At 44.1% G+C, this 15759-nt stretch overlaps 1 protein-coding gene across 1 annotated transcript in view; it reads left to right on the forward strand.

Annotated features, from left to right (window-relative positions):
• Nucleotides 1–3112: 3112 nt before the first annotated feature.
• The window catches only part of LOC110307747 (chondroitin sulfate proteoglycan 4-like), a 67174-nt gene continuing 54527 nt past the window's right edge, over nt 3113–15759 (forward strand). The window contains 1 exon segment of the mRNA XM_029484999.1: nt 3113–3191. Within this exon segment, the coding sequence (XP_029340859.1) occupies nt 3113–3191 (79 nt within the window).

The raw sequence follows: 15759 nt of genomic DNA on the forward strand, positions 1-15759 counted from the left end.
TACTCAGCGCGCCATGGTCCTCTACCCCTGCGTGGTGTATGACCATGGGCCCGAGAACGCTCTCGAATAAAAATCCTCTTGCAGTTGCAGCAAGATCGTTTCTTGTGGGTGATTTTGGGGTGTCGCCTCTCCTGAGTCAGAACGTGAGGGAGTCCTCACGTTGTGGGTCTTTCAGTATCATAAGCCTTATAGGATCTTCAATCTAGACAAGGAGACCCATAGGCCTCGTAAGATTAGTACCCCAGCTTACGTTTGTAAGAGGTCTTTCCAGATACCAAACCATGTTCTTAGAGATGACAATTGCATAGAACCCCTTCTGGAAGACATTGATAAGGCCTCTTTGGGAGGCTGTTTGTGCTTTTGGACTGACTCAGATTCTATATACCCACAGAGCCTGAGCTGAACTAACCCTCTCAGCTATGTTAGACCTGATCACAAATTGTACCCTCAAGTGCTTTGGTAGGACAGAATCAGCCCGGGCTAACATCGATTTACATTCTGAATGCAACACTTAGAAAGTATCTTGGTTAGGGTTCTATTGCTGCGAAGAGACACTGTGACCACCACAGCAACTCTTACAAAAGAAAATGTTTTGGGGGTGGGGTGGGGGAGGGGTTTACAGCCATTATTGTCATGGCAGGAAGCATAGCTGGTGCAGGCAGCCATGGTGCTAGAGAGGGGCTGGGAGTTCTACATGCAGATCCTCAGGCAGCAAGAAGAAAGAGTGGGCCACTGGGCCTAGGATGAAGGTCTGAAACCTCAAAGCCTACCCTAGGTGACCCACTTCCTCTAACAAGACCACACCCACTTCAACAAGGCCACACCTTCTAATAGTGCCACTCCCCATGAGCCCAAGGGTGCCCATTTTCGTTCAAACCACCACAGAAAGCTAAAGCCTGGGGCTCCAGATATTTGGTGTGATCTTCAGAAGGAAGAAACAAAGGTCTGGGCTGTCCTTTGTTTACACTCGGCTGTAAACGGTGGGAAAACAAAGTAGTAAAAACAAAGTAGTAACAGTAGCAGGTTTTCTCTAGAAATTGTAATTCTTTTCGGCTTAGCCCCATTTGGCTGCTTATTCTGTGGATTGCCATTTCTTGCTCGATCGAAGTACATGCACATTTTGGAGGTGAGAAGACACAAGAGAACTGGATGTGGATGAGTGTAGAGAGGCTAGGGGTAGAATTCTACCTGCAGGGGAAGGCCAATTAGAAGTCTGTTGCTTGTCTCCGGGCTTGCAAATATGTCTTGCTGACAAGGTTTGGATACAAAGTATTTCCCACTACACCCCACTCCAGCCCACAAAAGACCCATGTGCTCTCAGCTGGTTGCACTCTTGGCATTGAATCGTAAGAGGTTAATCCATTGATCATTTTACAGCAATGGGCTCGTAGAATGTGGGGTCCCAAGGGAAGGAACTAGGTCAGCGGGAGTGACTAGGTCAGTGGGAGGGTCTTTGAAGGTATGTATATTTTATCTTCGGACTCTCTGCTGTGCTCTCTGCTCCCTGGTCGCCATGAGGGAAACAGCTCTCTCTAACCTTGCCTCTCCGCCATCATTTTCTGCTACACTTGAGGCCTAAAATGAGGAGAAGCAGCTCCTGGGACTGAAATCGCCGAAGCCGTGAGCCAAATCGGCCAACTCTCCTATAAGTTGTTTTTGTTAGATGACTTGTCACTGTGACAGGCCACCAAATAGCAAGGCCACCAATATACACACCAGCACATTACCGTGCTTGGGCTCACACTGACAGGTTGCTTTGGGTTGTAAGTATGGAACTTAATTCCGGGGAAACGTCCGTGAAAAGATTAAGGTACAGTTGGTTTCAGGGCTGGCTCATGGAGGTAGTAGACCCCAGGTGGAGCTACAACCTTTTTCTAGGTCCCGTCTTCTTTTTGTGCGCTAGCTTATTAGAGAAGTCAGAGCCATTTATAGTTTCTCTGCCTCCCACTCCGGAGAGTTGCAGACCTTCTTCCTTAGATGCATTCAGTGGAAATCTTCAGATTGGAAACTGCCTGGCCCTGCTCCAGTCACGAGTACCCACCCCAGCCCATCACGTGACAGAGGTGGGGGGGGTGTTTCTTAGAAGTGGATGCCAACTCCTCATTCCCACACATGGTGAGGCAGGCAGAGAGTACAGTTTCTCTAAAGGAGGGCGAGGTTCCCAGGATCATGGAAGGCTGCTGGGTGGACGGAACGTATTCCTTTTAGAAGTGGAACAGTGGCCTCACAGATTTTCGGCTGCAGAAAAGGTCAAAATGTGATTCTTTGCTTTAAAAAGCACTTTATTAAAGAACTAAGAATGGAACGGGTGGGAAATGAAGTCATCCTTGATTTTGCTAAGAACAAAGCAGGACTAACATTGACTATCCTGGTAGCTGGAGAGCTGCCATTTTGACCAATCCTAGTGTCGCAAAATGTAGCCCAGGGAAGCTGGTTTTAGAGAGCCTCTGGTCCAACCATCTCCTTGGACTCTACTTGTGTGGGGGTGTCTCCTCTCTGTGACTTGTAATCATGGCTCCCAAGGTAAGACGTGATATGGACACATAAATTCTTAGACCTTATTCTGACAGGTAGTTGCTCCAGAAATTCCAAGGTTTAACTCAGACTGAGCTTTAAAAAAAATCTAAAAGTAAGGCTCACATTTGCAAAGAAATGACAGGCTACCTTCTTTCCTACCGTGTTCTGCTCATCCAACACACATTCACAAACATTACACAGAAGGCCCGCTTTAGGATAAGGCTGAGAAAAACCCACTGTCCCCCTGGGATGTGCTGTGGTCAGAGGGACAGGTTGTTTCAAGGCCAGCCTAGGTCCTGCCCTTCTATCCCCTCAGCCTGCTGCCCGGAGCTCCCCGCTCCACCCAGGGACACTAAACTTCAAATCTGCAAGCAGGGGAGGGGGGCACCGACTCGCGGTCCTGTTTGTCGCCTGCACTGCCTTGGAGCCCTCGATCTAAAGGGCTCTGATCCCGCGCAACAGCTGCAGGTCGCAGAAGCGCCCCGCCCCGTCGTGTCGCGCGGGGCGCCGCCTCTCTCCAGGCTCTGGGGCGCGCAGGCGGGTCGCGGGCCGCGCAGGTAGAGCTCGGCGCGGGCCCCGGAGACGGCGCGGCGGGATGGGGCGGCCCGGGGCCTGCGGCCTCCTGTTGCTCGCCGCCTTTCTGGGGCTCTGCGGGCCGCGCGGGGGGCTCGGAGGTACGCGCCCCAACTTCCCTTCCCCGCCCGGGGCGGGCCGAGCCAAGCGGCGCTGCGCCGAGAGGGTGGGCGGGCGGCCGGTGGAAGTTGGGTCGGGTCGGGTCGGAGGCTGGGCGAGCAGGGCGCGCGGCCCTCGGTCCCTCAGGCCCCCCGGCGCGATCAGGCCCCTTGTCCCCAAGCTGGGCAGAGGGGAGGATGCGACGCGGCCCTGCTCACAGGCTTGCTGGCGGCCGACCCCTTCCAACTCCAGCCCCAGCCTCAGCCTGTGCCCCACTCCTCCCGGTGTACTGAGTTTTAAGGTCGGCCACCCGACCAGCAGAATGGCCGACTCCTGCGGGCAGCATGGCTACGTCTTTTTAGTTTGGGTCTGAAGCTCTTTGGTCTCACGTGACTTGCAGTGAGTTGGGGGACCTTCTGTTCACCTGGGCTAGTCTTTGATCCCTGGTTTCTTGTGCCTGCACCGTAGGGGACCTTAACTTTTCTGAGCTCAAATACTTAGTGTTTTATTCCCCCCCCCCCCTTGGCTTTTTGCCTCCTTCCATATTACTAAACACGTGGTTCTTTGGACTTTTATGAGCTCCACTTCCCAGGCCTTCCCAACATCAACTCAAAAATGACTTCCAGGTGACTTTGTTTGTTTTTAAACCGGAAAAGAAATTCTAAATCATACCTGTTGCATGTGCATAGTATTGAAATGAAATTCTCAGGATTTAAATTCATTTTCAGAGTGGCCGAACAGCATCGCTGCTTGCATGGTCATTGCGTGATGACGTCATTTGGCCACTTTGGAGTAATGGTCCAAGGGCCTTCTAGGTTCTTGAAGGCGCCTCACCCTTCCACTTCTTCAGGTGCTGAGCAGGCTGCTTGGAAAAGCTCTACTTCTTCCTCATCCTCCTTCATATTTCCTAGGTCCTCATCTGCAGGCTGCCTTGCCCCTTCATGACTGATTCCAAGGGTGGGTGTGGCAAAGGGTCAGAGGAGGCTTGTTGGCTGCTGTGACTGACTGAAGGAACAGGTGTTGAGTCTAAGAGGAGAGAGACTCCAAAGAGCAGTGAATGGACTTTGGAAGAAAAACCGACATGGCTTCAGACAGGGGGCCAGTAATAGTATGGGGGCAAAGAGAAGTTTACGGGTTAAGAGTCAGCGAGCTAGTCAAGGGAGAACTTCAAACCCAAGGATTATATTCTGTTCTCAGTTACTACTCTGGGCCTCTGTAAATTTACCACGATAATAACATCTTCCATGAGGCTTAACTAAAACAACTGCTGAAACAGCCAAAGAATGGTCAATAAATACCCATTTCCTGCCTTTCCTATTCATTATTCCCTGCTCCTCTTCTTGTCCCCAGTTAGTGGGGTAGGAGACAGTAGGGCACAATATTCCCTAAGGTTAGGAGTGCGGCTTCTTTGTTGAATAAAGAATCCCGCAGCACGCGCTGTAACATGTATGTTCTTCAGGCTGTCAGGACAGCAGGACAAATATTGTAAGCCCAAATCTTGCGAAATCTACTTTGTGATGCCTGGGAGAATAGTTTAATTGTTATTCTTTGATTTTATGTGTATGGGCTATAGGGAGAAGAGGAAGCCCTGGGCTTCCCCATGTCAAAGATCCCAGAGCCTCAGATCCATGCAGGAATGGCAAAGCCTTCCCCTATCCCTGTGGCGAGGCTAAGAGGGAAAGGGCAAAGCCTTCCTCTGGTCCATGTGTGGATGTTGATGGTAAGAGAGACCATGTCAACCACAACCCACCCCACCCAGTTTTGGCCCGAAGACTGCACCCCTATACATTCTGTTAACTACACCTGTCTTCTTGATCCAGCTGGACACCACAAACCCCGCCTCCTTGTTTATCTATATGTGATAACTCTGGCTTCTTGCTCAGCTGTAAGCAATAACGGTGTCTCTCCGTTCTTTTTTATATAACAAATGTGCTGAGCCCCTGTGAGCGATGGTTTCTGCAGAAGAGAGCTCCAGCAATCTGACCTCAGCTTGCTTTCTTTGTGTCAGTCTGTCTGTCTGTCTTTACTTCACCCCCTCCCCACCCCAGTCGGGCTCACCTCTCTACAGGTCATCTACAGTAATGCACAGATGTGGCTGTGCGTGTTTTGCCTGCATGTATGTCTTTTTTTTTTTACCACATGTGTGCCTGATGGTGGAAGAGACCAGAAGAGGGCATTAGACCCCCTACAACTGGAGTTACAGATAAGTTGGAAGCCACCATGTGGATGCTGGGAATTGAGCCCAGGTCTTCTGGAAGGTCAGTTCGTGCTTGTAACTGCTGAGCTGTCCCTCCAGCCCTGAGAATATTTTCCTCAGTTACTGCATGTGTAATGTGAGTTTAGTTCCCCTCCCCCTTGTTGCCTTGTATAATTCAGGGTGTGTTCTTAAACAATTGAATCGTCCAAGGTGAGCACTGATCTTAGTCTTTGAGAAGCCACCACAGCAGAAGCCACCTTTGTCTGGCAATAGATACTGTCTAGTAAAGGTCCTTTTAGTGAACAGGGCTCAGCTGTTTCTATGTGTAAGCCATACTGTTATTCTTGGCTGGTTTCTAAAGGTAACAGGCTATACGTTGCACGGGAGCAATATTACCACCACCAGTGGTTTATTTTTGTTTTGTTTTCAGTATTTCCAATTTTGACTATCTTCTTGTCAACTATTGCTTTTGCATTCTAACAAGGCTGACTGGGCGCTTGTCCAAGAAGTGTGTGTGTGCACACGCGTGTGCTTGGCCTTGTAGCTCCTTACAATGTTTTTAAATGTGTCTTCACAAACCTTGAGTTGTTTGGAAGAATTTTTCAAACATCTTGTATTAATTAGTCAGCTGGAAGAAAACACCCAAGACTGAATTTGCTTTAGAGAAAAGAGGTTTATTTAGCTCAGGACTTTAAGGCTGGTTCTGGTGAAGAAAGTCATGGCAGTTGGCATCATGCCAGGGCGAAGGGAGCCAGAGAGTGTCCAGGATGGGGCTAGTCTTACATTTCATAGCTCCTTTCTCCAGAGAGCTAACAAGGGTTCCCGGAGAACTCCTGTAACCTCTTCTGAGAGTAAAGCCTTAGGTAACCAGATAGCCTCCCACTCGTCACGCTACCCTTTAAAGCTACTGGCATCTCTCCTTGGCACAGCAGAGAGCAGGCTTCCAGGGCACGAACCACTGGGTACAGACTACATCCAAACCAAGGCCCCCTTGATTTCTTTTCTTTTTAAGGATGCGTTTACTTACAAGGAGATAATGCAATTGATGCAGTGAGTTAGCCAGGCAAGCCTGCCTGTGGCGTGAGTGTGTGCCAAAAGAGGAGAAGGGTCCCACAGTCCGCTTTGCACATTGTGGGGTTCCCTCTTGGCTTGTGCTTGGAGAGGTGAACAGCCACTTTACATTCTGATTGGAGACAGACTTTCAGGCAGTTTTAAATGGACAAACTGAATTTTTTTGTTGTTTCCTTTTTAGATGACGACTCCCTCAGAACTCCTCATATACTCCTTTGGCTCTGCAGTAAATATCCTGACATTCCATGGGAGTTGGTGCACAGATTCAGATTTTATTTTATTTTATTTATTTATATTTAGCAGCTGGTGGTTCTGAGTGCTGGCTCCTCATAGTTGAAACACTTAAAGCCCCACCAGGGGTTCAGCAAAAGATAGAGAAGGGTCATAGAGTTCTGGGCGTTAGGAGTCAGGTGCCATTGAAGAGGAGGGAGAGCTGTCAACTTCAGATCTTGGGCACTGACACTCTAGGGAGGAAGCCTGGCTCCAGATGGACAGACATGTCTAAGGAGGAAGCTTCAAAGACTGTCTGGGTAGCAGATACCAATGCAGAGCATGAATAACTGAGCCTAGGTTCTGGGGCACAGCAGAGGGAGCTGGTGGCTCAACCAGGGAAGGCTGAGACTTGGAGGCTCTTTGCATTGGAGACTTGGACTAATCCATTCACTTACCTTCTTTGCATTGGAGACTCTTTGCTTTGGAGACCTCAGGACTAGCTGCCTCCCCAACCCTGCCGTCCCCCCGCCTCCAGTAATGCCAGACACAGAAATCCTCACTGAGAGAGGGTGAGACTGGAGCTGGTTTTGCCTGGGTAACCTGAAGACCCAGTACAGAGCAATTGCACAGAGGCAGATATTTGGGTGAAATGGAGAGTTGTGAGCCTAGAGGGTTGCAGTCTGCAAAGAGCTGAAGGGTGTTAGATTGTTTGACCTAGATCAACCCAGATGTGTATCTGAACTTGCGGTCCTCTGCTCTTGTCTTCCTCTGACAGCATCAGCGACACATTTATCACAGGGGCTTTGTGCCATTGTTGCCCTTCACAGTTCACTGAGCCATCTGGTCAACCTCTCATCCTATAGCCATAGAGCAAATGTTGGTCCATTGATTTTCTACTGTGACATTTGTAAGGGAGCAGGATTTTGTGTTTTATCTGCTGGGAGGCTGCATGGGGTGTTTAAGATGTTTGTGCTAAGTTATTTCTTATTTGTAATTTTATTTTCTTCTGAGGAGCTGGTTAAACTTAGCTGTCTCTTGAATAAACAGTCCACTTGAACTTGATGTGCACACAGCATCCACACAATTTTAAAACAGTAGAAATTGTTAAGAAGGATCTGCAGGGCAAAATCTGCCTTTCCAACTGGATTAGTGAGCTTAAATCAAATCACATAGAGTGAGTAAGAGGTGTTTTCCAGTATAGGACTCTTCTAATTTGAATGATACCAGAGAACTTTTGTTTTGTTTTCTGATTTGTTTTAAAGACAAATTTTGACAGCCATAATGCCCCTGGAGTGCGTTTCAAAGAACAATCGTATGTTAAGAGATAGAATGTAACATTGCCCGAGTACTAAAACTATAGAAATGTAATTCTGATTTTCAATGCCAGCAAATAGGTCCGAAATATTTTTCTTTTTATTTTCTTCTTCTTTATTTATTTTTTATTTTTTATTTTTTGGTTCTTCAGGACAGGGTTTCTTTGTGTAGCCCTGGCTGTCCTGGAACTCACTCTGTAGACCAGGGTGGCCTCGAACTTAGAAATCCACCTGCCGCTGCCTCCCAAGTGCTGGGATTAAAGGTGTGCGCCATGTTTCTCTAAATACATCTTTAATTAATTTATATCCTACTTCACAGAGCCACCAGACTCGTTTCTCTAAAATACAGAACCCATCTGTATCTGTACAACTGAAAGCTATTTAATGCATTGTTTACAGCATAGGGTTCAGCCTTCTTCACAGGCTCGCCAGTGTTGAACCTTCTGCTTGGAAGGTTCCTTGGAAGGAACCTAGCTAGCAAGTCAGTCATTTGCTCCCAAATGTGTATGTGTGTCAACAACTCAAAGCACAAAATCTTCTCATCCCAGGTTTCATCTCAGTAAGTTTCAACCAAACACAAAATCTAAACGTTCATAAGGATTGTCTTCCGGCGTCTCCTGGACCATACTTTATAGCTATCTCCTGAGCACACTCACGTCTCTGTTTCTTGGCCTCCCTTCAAGCTTATGTTTCAGTACTGTCGCCTTCTGAGTTACAGTCTGACGGTGTCATTTCCCTAACAGATTCCTTTCTAAGCCCCTTTTGATAGGGTCCTGATTCCCGAGGCGGTCATTTATTAAGTAGTCTAACATGTGCTGGCCATTGTTCTGTGCCTTGAGAACTAGGCGATGTTCTGACTTACAAAGATTTTGATCTCCAAATTTTATAGTTCATTCTGGGTAGCAGGTTACTGGGGCCAGATAACAATCAGTAATACAGATTTTTAACAAGTAGAGATTTATAAAGGCCGTTTAAGGAACAGCCAGTCACTCATGTTGTAAAGGTCCTTTAAATGCCTAGAGACAGAGAAGGTGCCCCTTCCCCTCTGTTGGTCAACTCCCCCTTCAGGTTGCTGCAGCCTTGACTATATCCATTCCCTTCATCCTGCACTTAGCCAGACACAACCTTCAGTTCCTTGAGCTATTGCATCTCTCCTTCATTTTCCTCTGCCTTTCCTACTGCATCATCCTCTAGGTCTTGCTGGAAACCTCCCATGGCATGTCCTTCAACCAGGCTAAGTGATTCAGCTGTGGTCTAATTGCTAGCCATCGAGATTGCCTGGTTAGTAGTTGTGTTTGGATGTGAAATGCCCCACGACCTCCCCAGTAAGCCTACTGAGTTCCCACACTTGGTTCCCAGATGGAGGTGCTGTTTGGGAAACTTTAGGAGGTGGGGCCTCCCTGGAGGAGTGGGTTGCCTGCAGCGGGCCTTGGTGCTTACTAGCCTGGTCTAACTTCCTTTTCCCTCTGCATTCTGAGTATGGATGCAGTGTGACCAGCTCTCTTCCTATCCTGCCACCACAGTGTCTGCCCCTGCTTGTTACCATGTTTTCTTTGTCTGGATGGAATGTATCTATCTGGAACTGTAAGAAAAAATAAATAAACCCTTTCTTCCTTAAGTTGGTTGGTTCCTTGGGGTCTTTTTATCTTTGCAACAGAAAAGTAAGACTACACTCTTTTGTGTTTATCTTTGAATCTTCATACCAAAGAAAACCCTTCTCTCATTCCCTGGCTCACCCAAAGCAGCTCCCTTCCTATTAACTCCACCACTAAGGGCAGTCTTTTTTCCTGGGCACATTTTTTAATTCTGATAAGCAGTGAGCTGTTAAATTAAGTCTTCACCTTCTGCTCCTGACAATACTTGGCACATGCTAAGAGCACTCAGTAAATAGTAAGCCAAACCCAAATCCAAAACAAAACAAACACAAAACACAAATCAAACAGAAAGCTAGAAAGAGTTTGGAAGACAGACTTGTAGTCAATTCTAAGGTAAATATGGTGACTGAAAATTGTCTCATAAGAGAAATCACAGGCCACCATAAGTATTTGCTGTCTAGGAGTGCTGTGTTTTAGCTACCGCATTACCAAACACCAGTTAGAGTAAGCATTTTAGCCCTTACGTCACACAGAGGACTAGGACAGCACCTTCAGTTTCCGTTCAATTTGATTAGATCCTGAAGTCACACCCTTGCCTTCACCAGAGCCCTCTCCTTTCACTTCCGGGAACTGATTTCATTTGCTTTCCTGTTTGTTCTTATTGTTATTCCGAGGCGTGTATTGGGGGCTGGAAAGATGGGGTAATTGAGGACATCAAGTGGCCTCTGACTGTCAAACCAGAAGTGGTACATTCAACGTCCTTGTTTTTCTCTGGAGGCGATGGAATTTTCTGACCACTAGCTGGGACTGGAATTGATCAGTACCAGAGAGGTGAAACATGGGAACATATAAGGATATTGTTTATGAATGTCACGTAGTCATCTCAAAAGTTGATCTTACGATTTAGAAAACATTTCCTGCCTTTGAACACTGAACAATTCCACCTCCAAGCCTGTCAGGGTGGGGGTGTGGTGGGGGAGGGCATTCAGCAGAATGAACTCAGCTGGCTGGGAGGTTTATGATTGCTTGCTTCCTTTGAATGATATTAACTCTATAGTCTAGCATTGAGTTTACTTATTAATGATTGAGTTTTTGAGTATATTTTTGTTCAGTACTTATTAGCTGTGCGTGTTCTAAGTACAAGCAATGTGTCCGGATCACTTTCAGCCTCCCTTTTCTCCCCTTCCTCCCTCCCAGCTTCTAGCCCCTCTTTCCTACAGTACGAGTGACTAAATAAACAAACAATAACAACAACAAACACCTTCCACACACGAGAGAGAACATTTCTGCTAATTTCACTAATATGATGTTCCCTGGCTCCACCCACTTTTGCTGTAATTAATTTTATGGCTGGATTGTAATGAATAGTAGTGCGTTGTATATCTATTATCTCCGTCAATCATCTGTAGTTGATAGAAATAATTGATATCTAACAGTTGTCCACTATCTGATTTCACTTATCCATTTGTCTGCTGCTGATTTTATCTTAAACTACTGTAAATAGTTCTATAGAAAACATGGGCATGTATGTAACTCATCCCTTGCTTTCCTCCCGTTCCTGTGGATATTTGCTCAGAAATGGGAAGGCTGGGTCTTCTGGTAGACCAGTTTTACTGTTTCAAGTGTCCTAATTTACATTTCTGATAACAGTGTACAAAAGTTCCTTTACTTCTGCATATACTTAGCAGCACTTGTTATTGTTTTTATATTAGTCATTCTAACTGGGGTGAGATGATATCTTAGTTTTGAGTTGGTATTTCCCAAGTTGCTAATGACATCAAACATTTCCGTGCATCTATTGACCATTTATCTTCCTTTTGAGAAGTGTCTGTTCAGACTATTAATAATAGGAATTTGTATCTTTCGATGTTGTGTCCCTTGTGTATTTGAATACCAAGTCCTTGTCAGATGAGTAGCATGCAAATATCTTCTCTCATCTTTTAAGTTATCCCGCCTTTGTTGATTGTTTCCTTTGTTGCTTTTGTATGCTTTTGGAGTCCCTGCTATATCAATGAGATATTCTTTTCTTCTAGTAGTTTGCGATATTTTAGATCTTGCATTTGGGACTTTGATGATTCTGAATTGATTTTTGTACAAGGGTGAGAGATAGAGGTCAGATTCTAACATCAGGCTTCCCCTTCTCTCTCTCCAGTGTATGCTTTTGATACCTTTATTGAGAATCAGTTCATTTCTGGAGTGCTTGCTATGTTCCATTGGTCATTGTATGTTTGTATGCCAGTGCTGTGACATGATGTTTGGTAACCGTGGCACTATAGAGTGCTTTGAAATCAGGTGTTGTGATATCTTTGGTGTTTAATATAAAATTTAAGATTTTTTTCTATTTTGAAGGATATCTGCATTTTGATAAAGATTGCCTTGAATCTGAAAAATCACTTAAGATCATATAGACAATTTAGTAATATGAATTATTCCAATTCATGAATATAGAATGCCTTTCTTCTTTGTATCTTTTTTTCTATTTCTTTCATTGATGTCTTCTAATTTTTCTTTTACTTCCTTGGTTAAATTTATTTCTAAGCACTTTATTTTATTGTCTTTTAAAAACTCCTTTGCTTCATTGATCTTACTTCAGTTTTTAGTCTCTATATTATTTCTTCTTTGATCTTAGTTATTTCTTTCCTCCGACTAATTTGGTTTACTCTGACCTCTCTGGGCCCTTGAAACGTGTCATTAGGCTGCTTGTTTTAGATCTTTCATTTATTTTGAAACATACTTTGTCTGCTTTTGTTGTATCCAAGAAATTTTGATAGATTGTTTCTATTCACACTTCTTTCAAGAAAGTTTTGAATTTCTCTTTGATTTCCTTAATGACTCCTGGTGTGCTCAGTAGCATCTTGTTGAGTCTCTGAATTTACAAAGCTTCTGAAGGTTGTTGTTGTTAATTTCTAGTTGTGTTTCCCTGGTGATGTGAAAAGATACTGCTATGATTTTGGATTGGGTTTGTTGAGATTTATTTTGAACCTAGTATATGATCTATTAAGGAAGTTCTAGCTACTGAAGGGAAAACAGGTATATTCTATAGTTGTGGGTAAAATGTTCTGAAAATGCCTGCCTGTGGTTGGTTTGAACACTTTAATAATGAGCTCAAAGTCACCAATTATGTGTCAGAGACACATTTAGGAAAGAAATCAGAACACTTTCTCTTGGTATCATTTAACCAAGAGTGAGCCCAGATTTGAACTCTCTCCTTTAGTCTCCCTGTGTCTTTCTTCCTCCTTTCTGTCTACTGCATGAGTCTGAACCATGTCTTCCTGAAAACTGTCTGGTAAATTTGTCCCCGTGTCTCTTCCCTCCCCCTGTGTGTATGTCTTTCTGTCCCTGTATGCTTGTTCATGTCTATATGTCTGTCTGTCTCTCTCTATGCACGTGAGTGTCCCTATCAAAGGGCTTTGTTCTGTGTTTATTGACTAGCACAGAATACGTCACAGAGGGAAGGAATGAGGGATATGTCACAGAAATCTTCAACAGAGTTTTACAAGGAATTAAATCGTTGACCTCAGTTGACCTCACTTGGCCCAGATAACAAACATTATTGTTTATCAAACAATATCCATATGTTGCATTCAGCATTTATGGTGAATGTTCATTTTACAAAGCTGTTTTCAGCCTCTGTTTGCTCTTTCCAGCCAAAAATTATCATGACTCACCTGTATGACTCTGTTTCATGAGCATGGAAGAGTACAGGATTTAAGACTACAGCTGTGCGTTAGTTTTGTTTTTAAAAGCTGATTACATGGAAATACAAGGCAAGTGAGGTTGGTTATTTCATTGTCTCTTAAAGGCATGTCAAACCAACAAGTTGGTTACAGTCTTAAGCTGCCACCTCTGGCTGTGAGATCTAACAAAAGTTCCAGTCTCTTAGAATGTAAGCAATCTTTTATCATAATCCTTTGTTGTACCTATTACTAAAGCCATTTGATCTAGAGTATGCTGTAATTATGTTTGTCACTTTTCTATCTGGATGATCTATTCATTTCAAGAGTGTGTTACTGCGGCCTCCTACTGATGTTGTATTAGATGCCATCTTTCTCTTTAGCTCTACTAAAGATTGTTTTATGGAAGTCTGTGCTTCTACACAGGTTCGTATGTACTTACAACTGTTTATAGTCTTTACATTTTAAAAAGATTGTGTGTGTGTGTGTGTGTGTGTGTGTGTGTGTATGAGAGAGTGGGGGTACCATGGTGTTCATGTGGAAGCCAAAGGACAACACTTGAAGTTGAGTCTCTTTTTCCACTGTGTGGGTCATAAGGTCAGTCTTAACTTGGGACACCTGACTTGCTGGCACATGCCGTTAACCTTCTGAGACTTTGGCTCTGTTACCTGTTTCTGTTTCATTGATTCTTTGGTCATTCTAACCTTCTTGATTTCTTTTTGCAGTTTTTCTCTTTAAATTTATTTTGTCTTATTGAAGAATAGCTGTCTCTGATTATTTTTGGCTTCTGTCTTTGTGGGATATGTTTTCGTTTCCAGTCTGCGTGTGCCTTACCAGTGAAGTCAGTTTCTCATAGGCACCATATCGTTGGGCTTTATTTTATTTCTTAATCTGTTCATCCAGGCTTTATCTTTTAATTTGGGGATTTATCTGCACTGAAGGTTTTTATATGTACATACGGCCTTACGCTTGATAAATGTGTTAATTTTCCTATTTGCTTTGAGTTCTATTTGCTCCATGATTCCTCTCATTCATTTTTATGGTTTGGTGCTTTTGCTCTGTTGACAAGGGCTGCTTCTGCTGTGTCTTCTGTTTGGCAACTAGACATGTTTGGTACATGCCTGCAATCTGAGCATTTAGTGGTTCGAGGCCGGGTCCAGAATTCAAGGCCAGCCTGGGACATGTAGGAAGACTCTGCTAAAAAAGAAATTATTTTTTGGTCTAATGAACTTTCCTTTAAATGTAACTTGGAAGCTTCTTGCTTTCAGGGTTTACAATTCTCTTTGTCTTGTGACTTTGACAATTTAACTATAATAAGTTGGCATGAGTATCTTTTTTGGACACATCTGTTTGGGTCATTTGTCTCTCCTGCATCTGGACATCCACATCTTTTCCATGGTGATGGATGCTTTTAACCATTATGTCATGTAACTGACATTGTATGCCTTCCATGTTTCTTTTCCTCTGGACTCTCCTGGGGTGCAGCCTTTGTACCGTTAATGATTGGAGTGCAGCCTTTGTACTGTTAATGAAACCCCAAAGTTCATCTTCACCCCCCATTGCCTTCTCTTTCAGTCTTCTTTCTTATCTGGGAGATATCTTTCAAAGAGACTTGTCTTCAAGTTCAGCTCTTCTTTCACTATTGATCCCGTTTGCTGTTGTGGCTTTTGACTATAATTTTTAAATGGCTTGTTGAGCTCTGCACTTCCAAGATTCCTGTTTGATTCCCTTTCAAGATCCCCGTTTCTTTACTGAATTTCTTTCTTGTTTTTTATGTTTTTGATATTTTTAAGTGTTTTTGTCTCTAGTATGTGCTCATTTTTACAAAATAGCAGGTTTCATTTGAAGTTGTCATACATGCGTTTTGTGTATTTTCCTATATCCTTTCCTCCTTGTGTTCCCCCTTTCTCATGTCACCCTCCCTCTCCCCACTTCCCCTTCCACTTTCATATGCCTATGTCTACATCCTAAACTTTGCACAAGAGCCAATATACAATATTAGTTTTTTTCTGAGTTTTGCTTATTTCACTTAACATAAAGATCTCTGTTCCATCCATTTTCATACAAATAACACAGTTTTGTTCTTTATTGCTGAATCAGACTTCATTGTGTGCATATATACCACACTTTCTTTTGCTCAATTTCATACTAACATGATGTATTATTTTTCTGGTCTTGCTTATTTATATGTATTTTCTTGAGTTTATTCAGCTTCCTTATCATTTTAAATAAGCCATTTATTGGAATTCTTAGTCAGCGTTTGTATTCCTGCACAAAACATCATGACCAAGAAGCAAGTTGGGGAGGAAAGGGTTTATTCAGCTTACACTTCCACATTGCTGTTCATCATCAAAGGAAGTCAGGACTGGAACTCAAGCAGGTCAGGAAGCAGGAGCTGATGCAGAGGCCATGGAGGGATGTTATTTACTGGAATGCTTCCCCTGGTTTGCTTAGCTTGCTTATAGAACCCAGGACTACCAGCCCAGGGATAGCAACACCCACAATGG

This window comes from Mus caroli, chromosome 13, assembly GCF_900094665.2.
Source record: "Mus caroli chromosome 13, CAROLI_EIJ_v1.1, whole genome shotgun sequence".
In the NCBI taxonomy this organism is placed as follows: Eukaryota; Metazoa; Chordata; class Mammalia; order Rodentia; family Muridae; genus Mus; species Mus caroli.